General features: G+C 45.3%; 1 protein-coding gene across 1 annotated transcript in view; it reads right to left on the bottom strand.

Annotated features, from left to right (window-relative positions):
• Nucleotides 1–24,663, bottom strand: part of LOC135902502 (cholecystokinin receptor type A-like) — a 138,485-nt gene that overhangs the window by 39,672 nt on the left and 74,150 nt on the right. The window contains exon 2 of the mRNA XM_065432604.2: nt 9,706–9,906. Within this exon, the coding sequence (XP_065288676.1) occupies nt 9,706–9,906 (201 nt within the window). The remainder of the gene's footprint in view (nt 1–9,705; nt 9,907–24,663) is intronic.

Genomic DNA, 24,663 nt, shown 5'->3' with positions numbered 1-24,663 from the left:
CGGAAAAAAAACGAAACAACACAACACGCTCAGGTCTGGTTAGCTCACTGGACAGCTCTCTTATGCGCCCGATTTTCTGAGCGCGTGCGTGACCCCGTTTTGCGCAGTTCTCTATCTTCTGTGTAGTTTATTCTAATTAACGAGGGCACGTTGAGAACGAGAAGTTTCGGTGCAAGATTTCAGGTGGCGTTGCACGGTTCTACCTTGGTAACGCAATGCCAATTTGCTGCGCGCGGCAGAGATATGACAAAGTTAACGAGAAAGAGAGACAGAGGAAGGGAGTTTACCTTTCTCACTTTCCCTACCACAGATTGTGGAAGAAGAGCGGTGAGGAAGCAAGCGCGTTACTCAGCGAAACGTGCGGCTGTTTAATTATAGGATGTACCGCCTGTATTTATTTTTATTGCGATAGCAATTACACGGACGCTCGCGGTGCATTCGCCTCCCCCCCCCCCCCCCCCGCCTCTTGCCTCCGCCGTTGTCGCGCTGTCCCGCTAGGCGGCACGTGCCTTGTCGGTTAGGCAACGCGCGTGCGGCTTCAAGTTACATCCAAGCGGCTTTAAATTACATCCGAAAGATAACAGCCGAATCTTTCCAAGGCAATGACGAGGTTGTATTCGAAGAAAGAAAGATCATGAAAGGGAACGAAACGGAAAAGGAGCTGGTGCTGACAAATTTCAGCTGGAAAAGAGCCGAAGAGAAAATTACTAAGCGCACGGCCACAGGGCTAGACGAAGTTCCCGTTAGCCTGATTAATGAACTAGGACTAAAAAGTAGGGAAGCTCTGGTGAAAACAGTGGAAAAAACTTTAAAAGATAGACGAATACGAGAAAGTTGGAGACAAGGTAGAATAAATTTAATTTGTAAAGGTAACGGGGAGAAAGATAGAATTCACTCGTATAGACCGTTTCCCATTACATCGGTAATATACAAGCTGGCAATGCAGACAATCAAATTAAAGCTGCAAGCATCGGCAGAGAATTATGGCATTTTGTGAGAACTTGAGAATAGCTTCAGAATAGGTAGGCGTTTGGATGATAACTTATTTGTTCTTGCTCAGTGTATTGAAATGTGAAGAGTAGAAAGGAGACCGTTATATGTGGCCTTTTTAGACATTACAGGAGCGTATAACTACGTAGACCCAAACATTTTTTTGGGATATTCTGGAAGACGAAGGCTTAGGTGGCGATTGTGTACAGTTTTTGAGAGAGATTTACCTAGAAAATACTGTTTGCGTTGAATGGGAAGGGATGAGGAGCGAGGAGAAAGTTGATATCAACAAGGGACTGAGGCATGGGTGCACTTTATCCCCACTGCTGTTTATGATGTACATGGTGGGGATGGAGAGGGCGCTAGAAAGAAGTAATATCAGGTTTAATTTCTCATACAAACAGGCGGGTACAGTAGTAGAGCAGCAGCTTCCAGCTTTATTTTTTGAGGATGATATTGTGTTGCTAGCTAACAAGCAAAGTGATTTGCAACGTCTGGTTAATATATGTGGACAGGAAGGCAAGAATTTAGGCTTTGAATTTAGTGTTAGAAAATCAGTTGTTATGGTATTCAATGAAAACAGTGAACAGACAGTGGCAAGACAGGGCCAGGGAATATCTCGGGTAAAAGAATATAAATACCTTGGTATATGGATAAACGAAGGAAATAGATATATGGAAACAGAAGAAAAAACAATATCAGTAAAGGGAACGAAAAATGCAGCCATAATGAAGCACAGAGCGCTATGGGCATACAATAGGTACGAGGTGCTCCGGTGTATGTGGAAAAGTGTAACGGTTCCTGGAATTACATTTGGAAATGCGGTTGTTAGCTTGAAATCAGGGGTTCAATCAGGACTCGATGGGGACCAAAGGTCAGTGGGTTGCCTCGCATTGGGCGCTCACGAAAAGACTACAAATGAAGCTGTGCAAGTTGATATGGGCTGGACTAGTTTTGAAGTGAGGGAAGCTAGCAGTAAAATTTATTATGAAGAACGACTGAGGAATATGGAAGAAAGTAAATGGGTTGGCATAGTGGGAAAAACATTGCTTCAGAGTGGAGGAAAAGAACTAGGAAGCTTACCAGCAAGTATGCGGCTTGTAGGGTGGGAAACACAGCAACAAGGAACGTCAAGCGGGAAGTCAGCGATGCTGACATAATCTCATGGGTGGCGGCAATGCAAAAGAAACTGGCCACAAGTAACTACTTAAGATGAAAAACGAAATCAGGAAGGAAACAATTTGTGATAACTCAAAGGGAAGCTCATTACTTTTCGAAGCGAGATCTGGATGCCTTAGAACATGCACCTATAATGCGAGATATAAGAATGAAGAAGAAGCATGTGCTTGCTGCGGTAAAGCTAGGGAAACGATGGAGCATGTTTTATTAGAATGTGAAGACATCTGCCCAGTGGTCAATTTAGGCACCGCTGGCCTCCTTGAAGCCCTTGGGTTGAACGAGAGCAGGGGAAAAGTAAACATGTCTCCAATAGAGATTAGTAAGAGGCGATTGGAAGATGGTGGAAGAAATGTAGCGAAACGACAGAAAACGGAGACGTGCATACGCAAAGTTCGCAATAGGTGGTCAGAAAATTTGGTTGTGGGAGTTCATATTGTTTTTTTTTCTTTATTTCTTTTTAACCTAGGCAGGACATTAGGCAATATAATAGCTAGAGCTTGGTGGCAAAAACCACCGCCCAAAGGGGACGCTCATAACATCCATCCATCCATCCGTCCGTCCGTCCGTCCGTCCGTCCGTCCGTCCGTCCGTCCGTCCGTCCGTCCGTCCGTCCGTCCGTCCGTCCGTCCGTCCGTCCGTCCGTCCGTCCACCCATCCATCCATCCATCCATCCATCCATCCATCCATCCATCCATCCATCCATCCATCCATCCATCCATCCATCCATATCGGGGTTGAAGGCCGGGCGACGTTCTATGTGCCTTCCACTGCCGTCATGAGTGTTGTGCGTAAGCACACTGTACGCGCGCCATAGAGTTCCTGTTGAGCTGCTGCGTTACTGGCCTGAGCTATTTAGGACACTGTGAAATTCCGCCATGTTGTCAAATTCTGTAATGGCGACATTTTGAGTCCGTCGGAGAGGCCGCAGCGGCCTTCTCGACCAACAGGAACTGACAGGATGGCAAATTGGACAATATGGCGGGATTCGCCAATGTCCACAGTAGCACCTCGGAACGGGCAATACTCGTCAAGCGATCGTTATCTAATGTTTGATCGGCCGCTGATTCACTCCAACGGTTTCCCATCGGTCTCATCTCGTGCGCTTTTCGAGGCGCGATTCCTGCAACGCCGCCTGAGGGCGCTCCTCGTCACGTAAGCGTTGTGAGACACCTGGTAGCATCCAAGGCACTCTTACGTCTGCCCAGTGGGAGTTGCCTTGCATGCTGTATCGTGCCAAAATGTCCCACTTATGTAAAGTGAGAACATCAAGCGAGTAGCTCAGGCACAACGCCAAACCTTCCTATCGCTGTCAATGCTTATATAGGGCTTCTCGCTAAATTTCTACATTTTCTTAGTGCGAAAAAATTAAAAAAGAAAAGCTTCTCAGCACCACAAACGCTCTGAGTATGCGACAGGATGCGTGAACGCCATGATCCTGGCGTATCGACAGCAGTTCCCGCGCACGTGCTTCATGGGCGGATTTGCGCACCCTCATTTCAAAATGTTATATTTTTATAACTCGTATCACCCAGTCTTGCGATTACGTGCACACTGTGACGCCACTAAGGTACCCTAAAATAAGCACGTGCTTTCTCTTATGTATAGATGCTTCCAAAGCGGGCGAAGTCCGCTTATAATGCTATAAGGAAATGCGTCACCAATGGTGCGATCGAACGTCAATCTTCAAGCCCAATTCTCTAAACATTAGGCCACGATGGCAGGCATGCTTCTAATGTGCCAAATTCACTATCCTAAATGTCGGCGCGTGCCACACGTGCCAGTTTCTCGCATCCTTACTTCGTGACAGCTAGCGCTTTCAGGCGCTGTGTTAGACTTCACTGCCTTTGGAACCAGTTTATATTGAAAGCGTTAAGTGCCCTGTGCTGCGTCGGACGATGTTTCACGAAAAACCATTCCGAACTACAACCACGCATACCCTCCGCGAGACGCAGAGGCGTTGCTGAACGAAATGAATTCCTCAAAGTAAAATGCGTCAGAAAAATTGCAAAGTGCGACCTAAACACAACATATAGTCATGATAGCTTCCGATTGTAATTTGAATATACCGGAAAACATAATTATGTTACGCGGAGACTCAAACACAAATCCCTTTTTCAGCGTTTCTACGATTCATAGAGCGGCGCGGCACGCTCGGTTCCTTGCAACAACACCATCCACGTGGCACTTGCCTCTGCGCATGCGCAAGAAAGCTGCGGTTGCCGGGAAGCGTGACGAGCAGTCAGGGATCTTTGAATGCTATCGCGTTCCACTCTTTAAAGTGAAACTTAAGCGTCCTTTAAATTGTTTAATGCAAAACGATTATATGAACCACATAAGGATTGTAGGTTCTCCTTCCTCCCGTTTGAGGGTACGGGTGTTACTTCTCCCCTTGGGCGTCGGAGCCAGACCCACCGTAGCGGTGATAGATTCTCTGGAGGCTTCGGATCGATGGAAGTAGACACATGAAGCTTGAAGGTACTTTGCATTTACAACTTTTTACAATAATTTACACATATAGGTGCAAGGTGGAACTGTAACAAACAGGGCGACCCTATATCGGCAGAGCCTATGGTGTGTAGCACTTAAAATTGAATCCAGAATGCTTAGTCGGGGCAACGTGCCCACGTTTTTTATCAGTGAGTGCCCCACGCCAAACATTCACAGCTCAATCGTCACCGAGTGGCTTTTAGTACGGTCTGCCGGCACACGTACCTCCAAAAATGTGCGAGGATTGTCGTGTGAGTGGTCGGCCGGCTATTCGAGCATTGGGCCTCGTTTACGCCCCCTTTCGTTTACCTCAGTTTAAGGTGTTTGCTCCTCTCCCTAAAGAATAACATAAAAAAAAGAGAAGGTTTAAAACTCCCAGCGATCCTATCCCGCGCAATGCAACAGAGTCACAATGGGTGCAATAACATACGGATAAACAGGCAGAATCCACTAATTAAAGCAGGAAGGTGGTTCACCTATGCAGTGTCGCCCCTTTTCCCGCTCGTAGCTGCGTACACCCTCTGTGAGCCATACGTCAACGAAAGTTGTCATTGCGGTACTTTGCGCCTGCGTATACATGTCGAGTAAACGCTTGCTGAGAAAAGGGTTGTCAGGATGGCAAATTGGCCACGGTTTCAGAAATGCGTTCTCACAACGGTCGCAATGGGAACAGTGCGCGCAGTGAATGATGGGTATGGCGTGCACGCGTCCCATCACCGATGAAACGCCTGGCCCGCACACATCAGGAGCTAGCGGCAGTCACGGACCTCTTGCATTCGCTGTCAGAACGACTTCACCAAATGGACGTGGCGAAGGATTCATATTCACTCCTCTTGAGGTTAGCTTTGAGCACTAATTGTGGCTAATCACATCATCATGCGCCCAGCTTTTGCTCAGTCAGGCCGGTTAGCATGTACATCTGCTCACCAGTGAGGAAAAAGTGGCGAAAGTTGGGAAAAAGCAGGCTGGTGAACAAGCAATTGGCAAATACGGCGTCGATTCTAGGAACCCTAGAGGAGAGATGCTGGCCTAATTCGAGGAAATAAGTAAGCTTCGAATAATGAACACCCTCTTCAGGAAGCGTAGCAACAGAAAGTGGACCTGGAAAAGCCCTAATGGTGAAACAAGAAATGAAATAGACTTCATACTTCTGCCGATCCCAGCGTAGTGCCGGATGTAGAAGTGTTACGAAGGGCAAAGTACAGTGAGCATAGTTTAGTGAGGTGTAGGATTCACCTCTATTTAAAGAGAGAAAGCGTAAAATTGGTCAAGAAGAAACAGGACAACCTAGAAGAAGTAAGGGTAAAAGCAGACAAGTTCAGGCTGCTGCTTGCCAACAAATATGCCGTCTTAGAACAAAGAGATGAAGATGAATGAAACCGTCACTAAGCTGGCTTCAGAAGCAGCAATTGAAGTGGGAGGTAAGCCGCCAAGGAAACCAGTAGGTAAGCTCTGTCAAGTAACAAAGGACCTAATAAAGAAACGACCAAGAATGAAAGCCTCCAACTCAAGAGATCAGATACAATTCGCGGAACTGACAAAACTGATTAACAAGGCGAAAATTAGGGATATTCGAAATTATAATGTGAGAAAGACTGAGGAAACAGTGAAGAGTGGACGCAACATAAAATCAGTGAGAAGAAAACTTGGCACAGGACATGCTAAGATGTATGCACTGAAAGGTAACCAGGGTAAAGTCATCAGAAATCTCGAAGGTATAGTAAAAGCAGCGGAAGAATTCTATACTAACCTGTAGAGTACCCAGAACAGCCACGCTACCTTTATTGGAAGTAGTGAGGAACAGGATACAGAGGCTCCTTCTATAACTAATTATAAAGCTAAAAGGGCCTTGCAAGACATGACCTGAGGAAAAGCGGCAGGAGAAGATGGAATAACAGTTGCTCATTCAAATATGGAGGAGATATCATGCTTGAAAAACTTGCGGCCCATTATATGCAATATCTCACTACTTCAAGTGTTCCAGAGAGCTGGAAGAATGCCAACAGTATTATAATCCACAAAAAAGAGACATTAAAGAATCGAAAAATTAGAGGCCCATTAGCGTACTCCTTACATAATCAAGGAGTACAGGATGCTTACGTACATATCTTGGAAAATATCTACAGAAATTTCACAGCTACCTTAATTCTCCATAAGAAAAGTAGGAAGATACCCATAAAAAAAGGGGCCCAACAAAGAGACACAATCTCGCCAATGGTATTTACTGCATGCTTGGAAGTAGTATTCAAGGTACTGAACTGGGAAAGCTCAGGAGTGAGGATGAACGGCGTATATCTCAGCAACCTTCAATTTGCAGATGACATTGTCCTCTTCTGTAACACAGGAGACGAGTTACAACATGTGCACTTTCTTTATTCTTACGGGTTAACCTATATTTTCTAGAAGCGATATGTTTCGCCGAGGGGCGTGGGTTGCTGGGCACGCGATGACGTGGAGGCACCACCCTGAGGGTGTGGCAGGCTAGTGAATACTTGTGAAAGTGGTCTAGGACGCATGGGCACGCTTATGGCGGTGGCTCCGTGGTGGTCGGATGCGCAGCTGCCTGAACTCTTTCGCTCGGAGATGTAAATACAGCTTCGCTATATATTACAGCGAAGCAGTTTACGTCTATTCGATCGGGATTTCTCGTGTCCGAGTGCGAAGTTTTGCTGACACAAGAAATCCGCCTCCATTGCACCCTGTGAAAGTGGACATGAAGCGAAGCTTTAGGCGAAATGTAATGAATACGTTCGCGCCCTTTCGGTTTGTACCTCCACGCTGCAGTGCATTTTCGCGGCGTCCATACGCTTGCGCGTAACTCGCGTTCGCGAAGTGAATCGTCACTGCAACATTTTGAACAGTGTTTGCCGTTATGTCGATTAAGGCCCGAGCACACGCTGTGCAACAGATGCGACGGGCAGAGCTCCCACGCATCAAGGACAGATGCGTCGTACGGTCACGTTCGCCACGCGTTCACACAGCCGTGCGGAACTGCAGCATACATGGTCATTCTAGCGGGCCCTCCGCCTGGCGCAAGTGCGTTATTGAACTAATTGATTTTATCAAAGTAAAATGCGCCACAACGTGTGTAGAGTACGACTTGCGCCGCCACCTGCACACACGATTCCATTGGATTGTAACTCGAATACATATGAGAAAACAATAATTCTCTTACGCTATAACCCAAACACAAAGCCTTCCAGTTGCCGTTTCTTCTTGTGTGAGCAAAAACTTACACGCGGAGGCGAAAAATCCCGACCAACTGAAGGCTAACAGGTTCGCATTTTGTCACTAAGTTTTGTCGTGAACTCAAACTAACAGATATTATAACTCCAAGCACTCATTTCCCTCAACATTTTCTTCATATAGAATGTTGCATTGCTGTAGAGGCTACGTCAACCACTCAGGAGCGCGATTGTGCAAACGCACGTGTCCTTGGGTTACAGGCTGCTTTCAACCAAAGTGTCACTCGCTCTAACATAGTCACGTACATAATCTCAAGCACAGCGTGAGCACTGTCTCAAGCACCGAAGCGTGCTGGGCAGCTCCCAGTACTGTAAAAAAATTATTCCAAAAGAAAGGCGAAACTCACAAAGTTGTCCGTTTGTGAGAACTGTTTCTCATCGGCGTGGGCTAACATTGCTGATGATGCGTCTGCCCTAAGGCCGCATTCACATGGAATACCGCCTCTAAGATGGGCGACCGCTCACGGTAACAACTTTTTCAAGCAGAAGTTTGTGCAAAATGTGAAGACTTGGCTAGACGGAAAAATCGGTTCAGATTGGGCAGTACTTATCTACAATCATTAATCACGTCAAGTTTACCGAAAGCCGTAGTTGCTGTTCTTTATTTTTATCCCCGGATATGTACCCTTCGTTCGTTCGGCGTAGGTGTCAGGCCGCAATAGTTTCGCCCTAAATGAATCGGCTGACTTTGTCGTGGGGGCAGCCCGCAATGGCTATGTGATCACTGTGTAATATCAACGTCAAAATGTGTCATCATGACACAGTCAAGAGAAAATTTGACGCTATCAATAACACTGAGAAATTATCATTGCTGTATTCTGGCTTTCTGCATCCCAATTTTCTTTGGAATAGTAGTGATGCCGCAATGAAAAGCTTAAAGGCTTGCTTATGAGACTTTGCTGTCGAGTCTCAAACTTAACATTTACCTACATAGTTCCGTTCTGGCTCCGTCTCCTTTGTGATATTTATTTAATGAAAGACAATGTCTACCCTTCTTTTTAACATTTAGTCGTTTCTTAGTTAAAAGGAACACTTTTATAAGATTGCTTTCAATATCTTGGATTGAACTTGTCACTGTTCTTGTAGCCGTTTAGCTTGGTGCTACCGTTTTGGTTTTAGGTGCATGAACGTTTCTAATACAATTTACCGACATTACTATCCAAATAAAAACACTTGGAGGCTAAGTTTCTTCTTTCTCCCATTCTAATTTTATACAGTAGTGTGCATTTAGTTATTATTATTCAACGCATGTCTCTATCGTACTTTCATTTCAAGACTCCAGGTTATGTCGTTTAACCTAATATTCATTAAAAAAATATTTTTACCCTTTTACCACACGATTACTGGCCCATCAACGAAAACAGGTTACATCATTACACTGGGGGAAAGCTGACAAGCCTGCTATCATTAGCCCTGGCTGCTATATTATAGCGCTACGCACTCTTTTGGTAAATACGCTGTTTTGAATATTCAACCCTGTAAAAGTATATATCTTAAATCGGCTTCACATAGCTGCTTTCCATCGTGATCGAGCCAGATTCAGACTGAATTTCCCGACTGTGGATTGATACCTCCCGCAGCTTGCGCAAAAGAGGAAACCGCGACCAACAATGTGATCCCGATTGGGCTCCACAGCGATCGAAAGTGCATCGCGTGACAAACGTATTAGTGAAGGCGGCTGGCCGATGACACAGACGTCGCGCGAATGGAAAGCTTTCTGAGTTGAATCGCCAACTGCTAAACTCTCATGGATAGTCACCGAACGAAAAGAGCGTTAGCGGAAGCGGCGAGCGACGAGACGTACCTGCTGTCCTCGTGGGTATGAGCTGGCTCAGGACGGCGATGGGAGCCACGTGGACGAGCGAGAGCGCCCAGACTACGGCGATGACGCGGTACGCGTGCGACACGGTCTGCCAGCGCCGGGACTGCAGAGGCCGCACGATGGCGAAGAAGCGCTCCAGCGAGATCGACACCAGCGTCCACACCGACACCGAGACAGACACCGCTGCCGTGGCAAGGCCGGAGACATGCGATCAAAAGGGAGAAAAGACAAGAACAAAGAGTGATCAATCAATCAATCAATCAATCAATCAATCAATCAATCAATCAATCAATCAATCAATCAATCAATCAATCAATCAATCAATCAATCAATCAATCAATCAATCAATCAACCGCCCCTATTCGAGTAAAGCTGGTTGTTGATAGTGCATAATATATGGCATTTGCGAAACCGAGAACAGCTGATACACACCGAGATGCATTGTTAGGAGGTTCCAATACCTAACATTGTATTGACAAGCAACCGAACGGTACGTCTGGAGCTTGAGGCAAAACTTACGTTGGTTTCATTGTTTCAAAAGCAATTTCAGGCACTCTCCACGGCAGCGTAAATAACGTCGACAAGCAGACTTCATAGGAAGGAGAAAAAAGCAAGCTTCTGTATATTATCTGCCGAAGGTTGTTCGAAGCGGTAGATGCATTCGTCCGTGTTTTCTTTTTTTTGCCTGGACTTAGTAATCGACGAGTAGCTTGGTGAGAGTAATACAACCTATAGTGTAAAGCAAACATCCAAAAGCCAGCGACAAAATCTGCCAACATTTCTAATGAGTTGGTCGGCTGGTCGGTCGGTAGGCACGATAGTATAAGAGATTCGGTATGCGCCAAACAGCGTGCGCTTTGCGCATTGCATTTGCACGCACGCACAAGGTAAACTTACACGCGACGTCACAGCATGAAACTATGTTTCTCTTCGCCGATTTCTTCCTAGCAGCACTCGCACTAGAAATCGTTGCTGCAAACTACAAAAAGACGCGAGAAAATAGTGCTGCAATACTACTTCTGGTGAGAACCACTCTGCAACCAACTGTATACGACTTTGAATACGTGTGCGGTCGCGCGGTTTTTATGGCGGAACGTGGAAACAAGGCAATAAAAATGGCAAAAAAAGAAGAAGGAATATAAATCCCAAATGCTGCGGTAATAGATGTTATGCGAATCAAAAGCGAACTGAAGCAGTCGCATTCTTCGTTAGTTGTCTTTGAAGAGAGCACAGCTCCGATTTTATACACGCCAAGTACCTTACGGAGAAAACAGAAAGAAATCATAGCGCTGATCAAATAAAACAACAAATTCATTTTCCCGCAAATAACCACTCTATAAATATGTTCCCGATTCAAAGGAGCACATAAGTTACCTTTTTCAACATATTTGCTGTCCTTAGCTCACCACACAGCTTAATATGTCAATACCATCACGGCCAAGGCTTCAAAATTTGCCTTCCTGAGAAGCACATTTACTTTAATAATTCGTATGAGTCAATTTTTTGGTGTTTATACTAAGTGCACACATGTTTAAGATATTGATATTAAGCTGTAAGGTAACTAAAGAAAAACATTCTTTTTAATTCCAGTATACTCTAGCGCCCACTGATGCACTCTATATGATTTGCCTCCTTTTTCCTTGCAACCCTGTGATTGCTTTACTATTTTCCATCAAGAAATGTGAGATATTCATTTGTCTTTATGTCAAGTACTTTTGTCAAGCACAAGATAAACGTTCCGTTCATATTCATGTCCATGTTCATGTTAAAGATAGTTTCCTATCCAGTATCGTTTGCGGCTCTGTAAAGCGATACCAAACTTATTAACATGTATGTATAAGGGGAGCAACTGTGCATCTGACGCCGGTGGGGGTGTGACGACAGCAGCAAGAAGGCAACGATGCTGACGACGTGGTTAGAGCATCGGGTTGTTGCGAGTTTATTTATTTATTTATTTATTTATTTATTTATTTATTTATTTATGTTTGTTTGTTCGTTCGTTTGTTCATTAAAGAGGCGCTAAACGAGGCGAGACATGAACCTGTCAATTGCGAAGTGTTTGGAATGATGGAAATAATGCTTTAGTTTAAAAACAATGTGCATAATGATGCACAAGCAAGATCAGGTCGTACGACTGACAATGCTTGGTTTGCTGGTGTGCCGGCAATATTTTTCGCCTGGCCAACGCATCCTCTGTGGCAAAGCAGCTAACATTTACTCCACCAAAGCCTACAGTCGAGAAATTTTTCTTTCTTTCTTTCTTTCTTTCTTTCTTTCTTTCTTTCTTTCTTTCTTTCTTTCTTTCTTTCTTTCTTTCTTTCTTTCTTTCTTTCTTTCTTTCTTTCTTTCTTTCTTTATTCAAAACATTCCTTACAGAAATGCTTTGGGGGACGCGACAAAAGGCAATGAACGTGCTTGACTGAGCCTTGCCACCTTTGGCAGCTGCGGTCACACAAGCACATTGATTAATAACAAAAAGTATAGAATAGAAAAGCGGCAATTTGAGACACGGTAAAACTTAGACATCAATAACTGTTATTTCTTTCTTTTTTTTACATCAGTAACATAAATAGAGATACGATCAAATGCATGATACAGGTATGACGAAGCAGCAGTCGTCCGGGTGCAGAAAATATGTCGGACTTTCGCAATGAAAAGCAAAGACTCACAGAGTAAATGGAAACCAACTAGCCTGTATTAGGAAAAACATTTCTGAGCGCTTTTCTGAAACTCTGCACGGAGATAGCTGTAACGAGTGCTTCAGCTGTTTCCGGATATTCATTTAGTAGGTCTGGTATCATAAAACTTAGTTATTGATCACCATATTTTGTACAGGAACGTGACCTGTGTATTAAATTCTTTCGTAGGCAGTACGAACCAGGTTTCGCTCGATATTTGATTTGGAAAGGTATTGTTTGGTGCTGATGCAAAATTTCTAGGGCCAGTTTATATTTATACAATTTATGACGAGGCTGTACTTTATTTCATTTAAAAGAAAAAGTGCAGTGTTTTTCGAAAGTTCTAGATTTCTGATTGCACGCACCACTCGCTTTTGCAAGGAAAAAAAAAACAGTCTCGGTTGGTCTTAGTCGTTGTTGACCGTACTAAAAAACATCAACGTAACCGGCGGCCTCTTTTAGTGGCTCGTACCCACCAAAAAGTGTTTACGTTAGAAGGGATTGTAAAAGCGGATGCCTGCAAATCGTGCTGTTTGTGCAAATTGTTAGCAAAAGCGGACAGCTAATAGCAAACCGTGCTTGCAAATAAATGCCTTGTAAAATCAGTCGTTCAGCCGTAAGTGACGTCACCTGGTGACCATAGCACAGGCGGGTATTTCCATACCACGTCTATTGGATGTCGTAAATGGCGGGCTTCTGCCAGCCTTTGAGAAAAAAAAATTCTTTATTACGCGAGATGCTACTTCTGAATGTACACCATTCAGCAAAACAGCTCCTATTAGTGACTGCCATTCATAATTTAGCGTTCGTTAATAAACTAGGAGCGACTACGTGACAATCAATTCCCGTCGTCTCCTGTAACCTATTTTTCTTCAGGCGCCTTGAGGGAAATAGCGAGAACGCTAAGTGACCGCGGCTTCCAACGATAACGTTTGCCCTAAATAGAAGTCTGCCACCCGGCGCATGCATGGTTCTGAACATCTCGCGCCAAGTTTTCGCAGCCTTCCGCTCTCGAGAAATTAACTTTCTCGGCGATCGAAGCACGGCTGCTCTGCGTCTAGAGCAATCACCGCTTCCGCATCTCCACGTAAAGACAGCGCCTGCTGGTCCCGCTCGACGCTTGCGCGCTGGATTGCGCCTGGTCCCGGAGGAATTACTTGCTGCGAACCTTATTGGTGTGAGGAGAGGGGGAGCGGATTCTTCGTCTTCCGCAAGATTGTTTTCACTTCTTAGTATTTGTTCGCGCCGATTGACGAAGGCAGTGCTCGGTTCGCAAACGGCCACTTCGATAACTCGACGTTGGATCAATCTGGAGTTTGGCTCCGTTTCTCGATGTCGAAATCTTTCGCAACTAACAGTACCAACTCACGGTAGCGAGCTGTTCGCTTCCTGTTGTGCTTCAGCGCGCTGATTGCAACTAGTGCAGCATTTTGACTGTAATTGCTGTTCTGTAAGTAATAGTGCAATAATTCTGCGGAGTACCAAAGATCCATAAGAGACCGCTATCAGACGAGTTTCCTTTAGGTCCTTGGCCTAATGCAAATAGCGCAGCTTTGGTAACAAGTGCCGCTATCATTTTTATCGAAGCCACTGGGCTGGATGCACGGCTTTAGAGATGCTACAACTCTGTGAATTTGTATATACGCATGTCTTCCTTATACTATCATCATCATCCATCAGCCCTTTCCTTCCCCGTCTCTTTTCTGCAATGCAGAGTAGCAGGCCAGATCAAGTTATAGCTCAGGCCGACCTCTGTGCCTTTCTGAAAATAAATTTCTCTCTCTCTCTCTCTGCGGAGCACAGTTAACCTCTCCATATGACTTTCATAGATTATGGCAATAAATTTGATGCAGTAGAGATACCAGCAATCATGGAGGCATTGCTTAATCAAGGAGTACAGGCGGCATACGGGAACATCTTAGGAAATACATACAAAGATTCCACAGCCACTTCAATTCTCCGCAAGAAGGATAGAAAATTACCTATCAAAGAGGCGTCAGGCAAGGAGACACAATCTGCCCAATACTGTTCACTGCATGCTTACAAGAAGTATTCAAGCTATTAGACTGGGAAGGCTCAGAAGAGAGGATCAACGACGAATATGTCAGCAACCTTCTGTTTACAGATTACATTGTCCTGCTCAGCAACACTGGGGGCGAATTACAACAAATGATTAAGGTCCTTAACCGAGAAAGTGTAAGAGTGGGGCTGTAGGTTAATATGGAGAAGACCAAGGAAATGTTCAACAGCCTGTTCAACGCCGGCGCTTGAGCGACGTCTACGGCAACAACATTCTTCCGAGACTTGACTCCGACGTCCTCAATGCCATTTGGCAACAGTCTCGCGAGTTGAACCGATGCAAATTGCTTGTTGAGGAGCCTCGTGTTGTTGGAAGCTAGCGCAAGTAAGAAAAGGATGGTGTACTTCGGCGAACTCTGTGGAGTCTTCATAGCAGATGTGCCCACAGAGGCCCTGAGCATCCGCTGCTTAGCTTTCTTACGCAGCACAGTCACGTAGTCGTCGTCGGAGCTGTCCTCGCTCTCGGTCGAAGCTATCAGGGTAGCCTCACCGTCGCTCGAGAGCCAGTTCCGCTACCTTGAGGTTGCCGACGCGGGCGCGGCTAAATCAGGTGGGAGTGCGGGTGGCTCCACTTCCATTCCCGTCCAGCAGGGAGCGGTATTCCCCGAAATAAAGCGAGAATTTCCATAAAATCCTGGTGACGAAGAACAAACACTCAGCAACAGGATCACTTCGTCCAAAATTCTGTTTGCATTGTGCCGGCACTATAGCTGCTCGGTATTACTGCGTTATAAGCCGCCTCTCGGCTTGCGCTCTACGTTCACCACGCAGAGCAGAGATCAGTGTCGCGGTTTCTGTCGCGTTGGATCTTGGAAAATTGCTTTGCGTAATTGCGTTCTATCTGGAGGCTTTCCCGTGACAGCGCCAGCTACGTGTGTGCATCGCCTCCCCTCCTCCACCCCCCATCCCCCTTCTCCTGCCGCGTCCCTGATAAACCACGCGCCGTGCAACCGCCACGAACCAAGCTCACTGGAGGGAAAGACATGTGCTTAGCACAAGGACAAACCGCGCAGATTGGCAACGCGGGACCGAGAGCTTACATAGGAGGCGTAATCCGTTAAGAAAACAGGATGGCACATCCTAAACCCCGCATCTAGCGAAACGGGCTCTTCGGCGGTATATTTGTGTTCTTTAGATATTTATTTATTACTGCAGCGTCGTCGCAAAAGGGTTCCTCGCATGGTCGCTGGTGTAAAGTTCTGCAATGCCTACTAAATAGTGCAAATGGCTACTTCAAGGAAAAGTTCGATACGAAATTTCGGCTGCCATCATCAACATTCATCATAGACCTGGGCCCGAATTCACAAACAGCTCTAACGCTAGAGTCGCTCGCAAAGAATAATTTTAGCCAATCCTGACACGGCGTATCATGAGCGAAAGCCGCTGGCCAACGGGAAAGGTTGCTTACCAAAGGACAGCTTTGTGAATTCAGCCCCTGTTTCCTCGGACAAGCGCTGTGGGCTCGTTTTTTATAGCGTGCTGTAACGGGGGCGAGTAGAGATCCTGAATGGCGCTTATCGCGGAGGTTTAGGTGGAGAATCAGAGTCTGAGATAACTCTTACTCTGCAACCTTTTCTAAACCTACTAGAAAACGTAGCACCCATCCACATTAAGCTGCGTCGCGGGAGGAACCTCAAATAAGCTTCCCCTTACTAGCTCTGTTTCTAGGTCGAGTTGGTAGCCCATACTGCGCAGCGACGCGCTAGAATACATGAACGGTGTGTAAGGTCTGACGTGATGTCCTTTTCTCACAATCGGTGTCCCTTAGCGCATCCCATCACAGCTCCTCTTATTATCAGTAGCAGGACGCACTCTCTCGTGCCCCTTTATGGTATCCAACCGCACGTCACCTCTATTTTTCTCCCTTTCTGTTGACCCATATATCTTCACAAAATGTGTTTATTACTAAGGCAACGCGCGCTCAGATTTACACTATATAGTGGTGCTTGAGACCCATGAATATGTCAAATGCGGCTTCTCCGCACTAAGGGGCCGTAGACAAAAGAATGGAAATATCCACACTTAGGAATCGGAGCACAGTCAGCGTTTCCAAGCTTCGTTCACGTGCAAGGTACGCGACTTCAAAGCTATACTCAGAATATCTGAACCGTTGCTGCCTACCGTGTGCGCTTTTCATTGGCACGGGCGGAAAGCACACCAGATCGTCGCACGTAAGCACTAGTGAAGCAAGGGAAGGGGACTCGGAGGAGATTAGGCGAACACGGCGCAACGCCAAGCATCCCACAAAAAAGCGAGAAGAAGAAAAGGCATAAGCGCCCAGGTGCGCACGTTAGCGCATAGGGAGTGCATTTAAATGCCAATGCACTTAGACGTCAGCGTTTTCTACAGAAAAACGAGCTCCTCGTACGGCGCCGAACACTGTCAGACGATGAGCAAATGCAATAGTGAGGCGGAAGCGAGGCGAGTCAGTTGAAATAACGATTCAGCACGTGGACACACGTTCTGCTGTGTGTCATGCAGTGGATTCCCGAAATCATATTCGCGGACTACGTTAGAAAGCCTGATACCCGATATCATATGCCTTAGTTCCCCTCCTATTCAGCTCGCACCAAGTAAGATTACATACTTAAATAGCTCTGAAGGTATTCCGTGCGCCTTGTGAATTGTTAACACATCCCCATGGGAGGGATATTTTCATCTTCTCAATGACAAATACGCCTTCGCTTGTTTTCATTTCTTTCTACGCACGCCTCCATATACATAGTCATTGCATCGCCTATAAAGTCTGCTAGAAATGGGCGCTGTGTGTGTTTTCCTTTGTGCCCCAACGCCTCCTGCACTCCGCTCATTCTGCCAGATATTGCCAACCTGCTCGAGCCTCTGCCCTCCTGAGACGTAAATTTCCATCCAAACCAATCGCACCAGGAGCCTTAAACGTGAACGTACCGGAACATGTACTGTCATTTTCATTTTCCCAGTTACGCGGGACTTCTCCTTCGAGCTAGTCGGATAAGGAATCTGGGGCTGACTTCACAAAGCTCTTCGTTCGTAAGTTCTGTTTGTCATTGGCTGATCGGCTTCTCTAATAGCATGTCCTACATCGCTATTCGCTGGCACGAATGCTTTTAGTGTAAGAACGTTTCCTTCCTGGAGCGTGGGTTGCTGTCATGTTTTCAACTTGGCGCAAAAATTTTCCGCTGAGTGGTTCGAAACGAATGCTCGCAGAGAAAATAGTCGACCCTGGGAGACAACAATGTTGCGCCGTTGCAATAAAGTTTTGTATTTATGACAAAGAAAAAGGAAGAGAAAAAGAAGCTGACAGCAAGACCTGCCTAAGTGCAAGCCGTTGTTGTCGCTCCACAGCGAACTCTCGTGGATTTTTTTTTATTTCCTCGTCCGAACCTTAACGTGGTGTATAGCGCTCTCCATCCGCTCCATGTTGTTGAACCATATACGGCAACAACATTACCTGGGAAAACTCGGCTGCTGCTGCTGCTGTTTCGGGAGAGCGGGTAAGTCCGCTGTTAATGTAGGAGCGCGGGGGCTCCGGAAACATTCTTCTCTGTAGTGCCGAACGATGGAATAAAGACGTTCTGAATAACGATGAAAAAATACAGAGGAAATACGTCACACCGTCGGCATATCCCATCTTCCAATCCTTTTGCTTCTTCAATACAGCACTTAACTTCGAGAACGACATCGCTTTTCTTTTTTACAACAGCACCGTAAACGAATCACTATTTCAACCATAGATAAAAATGCTGTCATCGGTTTTGCGTACTACCTTTCGTGACCACGCTTGAGTGAACCAGTGCTGATTTTCATGGAAATCTAACGTCACCGTTACTTTTCACTGTTATACAGTGTGCGTGTTCTTAAGGATGCGCCCTTAAAAAAGTTCTTTTGTAACGTCTGCACGTGTTTTATAGAGTCGCAGTGTACTTATTGGCCTTCTGTTATATATATATATTTATATATATTATTGGCCTTATGTTATATATATATATATATTTCCACGGCGGCCGCACTTCGTTGGGGGCGAAATGCGAGAACACTTGTGTACTTAGATTTAGATGCACGTTAAGGATGCCCAGGTGGTCGCAATTTCCGGAGTCCTCCACTACGGCCTGCCTCATAATCAGAAAATGGTTTTGGCACGTAAAACCCCATAATTTAAAATATATATGCGTCCCACGATATGGGAGATGGCGAGGAATAAAGGCCGAGAGGTTAACCATACGAAAGCAACTGTTTTAGAGTGGCAGGCATAGTGAAGAGTGGGAGAAGGGACAATGAAATATGAGGAGGAGAAAGCATACGCATACGACACCGTTAGAGAGAGAGCAACACAGGTGGAGAATCAAAAATACGCCTAAGTGTATTGTAATGGGCAGCACAGGCCGTGGCTCGAACGAAGCGCATGGACCATATCGTGTCCAAAGATTGCATATAAAAGCAAATGTTGTCTTCATTCAACGGTTCAATAGTACGCACCATATTACAAATCCGGGTTGTTTGGACAAAGTCGTGTTATAGAAACTACACTATATCTCCGTAGACGTTTTGTAAACTTCATTAATACATCTACAGATTTTGTTCGAGACTACCTAAAGAATATTTTGTTCCCGGGCTGTGTTTTCATTTATCGCACAATGCAAAAAAAATTGTCGCGTTTGCTAATTAATTCAAATCTGGAGGGATCCGTATGCAGTGACATATATGCTCCTAGGGTTAGACTGATGGTCAAATATGCGGGATTGGATATAGAAAAGAAAAAAAAAGGAAAAGACAAATGCATCGTAAAAAGCAACGTTTTACCGCCAGTGAAAAGCTACCGACATTTACATGTTCTTGACTTTTCAAACAAGCTATTATTCAGCCTGTAGCATTGCGTTAGTTCTTGTAGGGTAATCTGATGCCATTACTGTCAACATGACGCATGTGCTGGCGTTAATGGCGTAGCCTTGCGAGCCGGCATATTTTCTTTTCGTTTTTACCTCCTCGCCGTTCGCCTTCATCGGCTCTTCCCCGTTCAATGCGCATGCACCAATCTTCACTTGAAATCGGAGTGTGATTATGTAAGGTCGAACAAATCTGGGCTCCGCTTACCCCCCCCCCCCTTCCCCCCTCCCGCCTTTTCTTTTTCTTTTTTGTAGCGATCATCAATCGTCATTTGAGGACCAGCCGGCGATCGATTTGAAAGCACTGCGGACAGCGATTTGATTTCTTTGTTCTTTTTTATCTGTCGTGTCCTTGGATAATGAAATGTCGGTGAGGCATACTATAGAGTGAGATGGGTCTCATTATCTTGCCTCTCGATATCTGTTATTAACAAAACGTTTTAAGTGCAACGGGACCCAGCAGATCGCGGTGTGAGCGGTGTGTTAGCGACCGAACATCCGCTGCGCTCATAAACCCGGCAACGATTCCTAAATGACGGAATGTCTGCATACTCTAACGTCGATGCCATACTTGAATCTACGGCCCGCCGACCATATACGCGTATTTGGAGGCACGTCATGTGGGTGATTTCCCGAGGTTGAAGTGCTCAAGATGCATACGTCAGTGAGGATAAGGCTGAGAATTATGGCTGCAAGGACGGCGACCGATCATCGATGCGGTGACTCCACGTAACGCACCCTTCTGCTCTTTCAGAACATCATCGCGGTTATTTTTTAACGTGCGCAATCGCGCTTGCATCTAGCTCTCTGCGTGACTCTTTATGTTTGCGCTTTGGATTGAAACCGCTCCAAGACGTGACAGGGCTAAAAATTCACCAGTTGCAGTAAAACGACGGAATGGTGAGGTGACATGTGCAGCAGAAACACTAGATATAATTAACAAGAAGGCTTCCTCTGTATACACTGGATTTCAGTACATTAGGTCACGATGCCTCCATATCAAGACACAGCCTGCTTTTGTACGTTCCGACTAATGGCGGCAACAAAAATGTAGCGCTGAATGAAAACGTGACTGACGGCTAACCAAACATTCCTTAGTAGGTGTATGGCCATCCGAGCAGCTCGTATATCTAAGACAGTGAATCTGTAAAAGCGAGTTATCGCATCCTTCAGAAGTCCTATATGTGCGGACAACGTCCCTGTGGCTATGAAGAGTAAACCCAGAGGGCCGAAACTTCTGCATTTGTGTTACTGCGCCAAGTAGTACGGCAAAGTTTGGCAGCGCTTTCGACTTCGTGCATGAGGTACTCAATGAGCGTAACTTCCATACGCAACCATTTCGAATTTACGAAAGTGCGAGGAAGAAACGGAGAAAAAAGTAAGTTTAATTTGATACACACTTGTGTATTTGTGGTTGTAAATAAGGCATTTATGTTTTCTCCATTTTCCTTCCTTAAGGTACCGCGAATGACAATATGCGAATTTTTTTTTTAAGGAGTGGCCTGACTTGTGCGCTTTCTTTCTCCGCAGCTTTTCCTTCATTGCTGCCGAAAGTTGTCCGTGTGTATAGGAATCCGTTTTGGCACTTGCCGAATTATACACAAGACATTGGAAACGCTTTACTATATCCGGTGCGATTTCTACGAGCTTTGTATATACACCTATGTGCTTTTTTTTTAGAATCATAAGAAATGAATCCCTTACACTGCCCGTAAAAAAGTGGCACCACTGATGTTGCGCCACTATCTGATTTTGGGCACCAACATTGTTAGACCTTTGTTATTAATAGTCTGAGGAAATTTAAGATAAAAAGTAATGCGCCGTGCATGAAATATTTCATGACTTCTGATCGCGCCATATAATTCGCGAATTTCTAAGAATTGCTTCACTCAAGGACATACATCAAGACTTTTTGGTTGAATGGTATAGCATCTACCATGCATATACGGCGTGTCGATAAGCCTATTTGACACATATGCATAAGTATATACAGAACATCATGGTGACGGCAACGGCAGAAATTTGTCTGAAATGTTCCTATAATAGCTATCGTAATAACATGGATATAATGTTAGATAAAGCGTTCAGACGGCGCTTAATGAAAGCGTTTCTCCACATGTAATGCATTTTAGTGGCGGAATAAGAATCTATTGGGGGTTTTGTAAATACGACTTTGCGCAATGGCAGCTGTACAGTATATGAGCTCAGTCGTTCCATCGCAAGGCACTGTGCGTTTTCATTTAGCGGCCGTGATATATGGAACCTCATCGTGGGCAAGGGCCACATCGTCCCGGCAATCAAGCATGCAGGCTCACTATTATCGTTTCATAGCGCTGTGGCCGACACCCTAGCTACCTTCATCAGGATGGGGCACCACGTCGTGCCATTGGACTGCCGAGTAATTTTCCGACTGAGTCTGCAACTCGGTTTTGGGGTGTCTACTTGAAAATGGTCCTTAAATAGGAACGGCGTTCATTACAAACACCAACGAAAGCTTCACCTAAAACCCATTCCCACATTTCGCGGGATGTGCAGATATTTATTATCGATATGAGACACATGTACGAAGGACAAAGAGGGAAACAGGGAGGGAGCAGGCTGACCACTGCCACTGCAATGGGACACAGCGCCTGCCGTCTCTGTTGAAAGGAGGGGATACAGACAGAAGTTTAAGATTGGTTGACTAGAAATAAAGAGGAAAGGAATAATAAGACTGCATGTCATGAAGACTATAGCAACAGCAAAGAATAGAGTGCGCCAGTAAGCACATACCAGACCCGCAGGAACGGAAGGTGAAAAAAAGGCACAAATAGTAGAGCCCGAGGTTAGGTTTCCTTTAGAAGAGAGCGCCAGTGGTAATGGAAAGGAAACCCAGCGAAGCATCACGCTTAAAGCCGATGTCACACATCAGCGCCTGTAGGATGGCTAAGCCTTGTAGCCAGCGTGCGGGGACAACAAGCGTGCACATCGTTCGGGCATTCAAGCGCGTGACTCGCTATTGTTGTTTCACGGCGCTGTGGCCGACTCCCTAGGGCGTTGTGGCTGCAACTCGGTAACGTGTATGGCGCTCTTTCCCGCGCTCTTACAAATTAATGCCTCGGGGAATACCATTAGCGGCGCATGCGGAAAGCGTATCCGTCAGCGTGTGCACCCGAAACCGGCACCGCCGTATACCGTGGCCTGATTTGAAGCACGTGATGATTGCTGACGACAGAGCTAAAAACAATGAACTTGAGGTGAACTTTCCCGCTTTAGAAAAATGGTGAGCCCCACTCGTTTGACGTTAAATAAATGGCCTGACAAAAGCGCTGTTTTCTACGTGTTTCTAATGCGCATTTCGTAATACGGAAAAAAAGAAAAAGGAGATGGTAGATGTGATGCGCTGGCCTGATGTCTCGCTGCATTATTTGCGCTAGTTTAGTGCTCAAGAAGGAAGGAAGAAGATTTAATGAAATTCTGCGTGCACTGTAAATCGTAAGCAACATTTCTGAAAAAAAGCGCTAGTCTTAACTTGCAACCGAGCAAGAATGCAGCGGTATGATTAAGCCGCTCGGAAAGTGAAGGTCATTGAAGCTCTGGTCGGTGTAAGTATTTGCGACCTGAGACAGTCAGAGAAGATCGCAAATCAAATTGGACTTTTTTTTTACATTAACAACCACACATAGTGGAAGAAGATTGTACAGAACAGCGACGCCATGAAGAAGCTGAACACAAACAAAGAGGCACATATCGGAAGGAAGAAAACCAGTATAGAAGAAACAGAAAAAAAAGGAATAATAGTGTGGCATCCTCTTTATAGAAACAGTTTAGCTTATGGACATTAAACAGTGCTTCTTTTGAAGCAAGTAAATAATGATAATCAGTATAAGAACATACGAGTTCCTCTGTCACTGTAGTTCTGAGAAATGTTCTTACTAATCGCGTTATCGGCGTCGGTAAAGTAATATGTTCTACGGTCTACTGTTTTTCTTTTCTTCTCCATTCTGAAGATGTGAAATAACCAAGGTTCGTGTTTCTCCTGTCTTATATGACAGTCGGTAAGCCATCCGTTCTCACTTCATTTAAATAAAGATACAAATAGTTATAAAAATAACGAATGAGACACCATGGAATCGAGCATCATGAAGCTCGCTGTAGTAATTTGCTCAAGACTGTTCAACCGAGTTGCATTCGGTATTGAGAGTATACCTCGTGCACTTACTCACTCTACTTTTTTCTGTCACCTGAACAAAGTTTTACCGTTCTTTCCTTCCAGAGCATATGGACGTTTGGCCATTCCATGTGGTAGTTGCCAGCTTTTTTTCCTTCTTTTTTCTTGTGATCATTTTTTATTTATACACGCATAATAATAATTCTAGCAAGATATGGCATCATATTGACACGTGTACTTATCTTTAAAAAAAAAAGTTAGTTTTGTTGTTCACAGTATTGCTACTGTCTTATTCAACGTCACCACCACGTGACAATATCAACCCTCTGCGCCCTGTACGTGCTCTCAGAGCGCATGCGCGAAGCTTGGCATTAGTGTAAATTTCCAACCTGCGTTCCCCTTTCGTCTTTAGTTATATATGCGTGCAATATACGCCTGCATGTTGCTGCCGACTCACATTTGGATTGTCAACGTTTCCTTCGTGCATGACGGCGGCTAGGCTGCCACCGCTATGTTACAATGGTACTGTGTGTGGTTTCGCAAAGGATGGTTTCTTTATTGCGGTTTCAAATTACTTGTGGTAACGCAGTTCTACTTGAGCCAAATTTGCAGCGACAGTTGTGGGTTTACTCCCCTAGTCGTTTGGATGCCTGCCGGTGTCTCCGTCGATGTCCGTCACTCAAATCCCGGGGGGAGCTTCGCTAGAATTCGTATAATTGATGAAACAAAATGTCGCAGCGCACAATCTTAAATTGGAATTCTGGATCCACAGACCGGCGGTTGAGAGAGCGACGAAATGAAAAAGCAGGGAGGTTAATCGGCAGTGAAAATCTGCTTCGCCGCCCTAGACTGGGGAACGGGGGAAGGGAAGGTAAAACAGACTGAAAAGGTAGAGAGAAAGGGAGAGATAGGTATCACGGACACACATTCACAGTCAGTTGCTATTATTACACAGCATTACAGCCCAGGATCACTTGTAGCACAACGAGCACCAATTCAGGCTACAGCCGCTTGTGCATACCCGTTGGTTTTAAGAAGTGTCGGATTGCTTTCGTCACCCTCAAATTCGAAGGCTTATGAATTCGGCATTTCAAGATGGTTTACGCTGACAAAGGTAATTCATCAAAGTGAGCCAGCGTAGTCGCGAGCGAACGTCTCTGTACACTGTAGC

This window comes from Dermacentor albipictus, chromosome 3, assembly GCF_038994185.2.
Source record: "Dermacentor albipictus isolate Rhodes 1998 colony chromosome 3, USDA_Dalb.pri_finalv2, whole genome shotgun sequence".
Classification (NCBI taxonomy): Eukaryota; Metazoa; Arthropoda; class Arachnida; order Ixodida; family Ixodidae; genus Dermacentor; species Dermacentor albipictus.
This window is presented reverse-complemented; position numbering and strand designations above follow the sequence as displayed.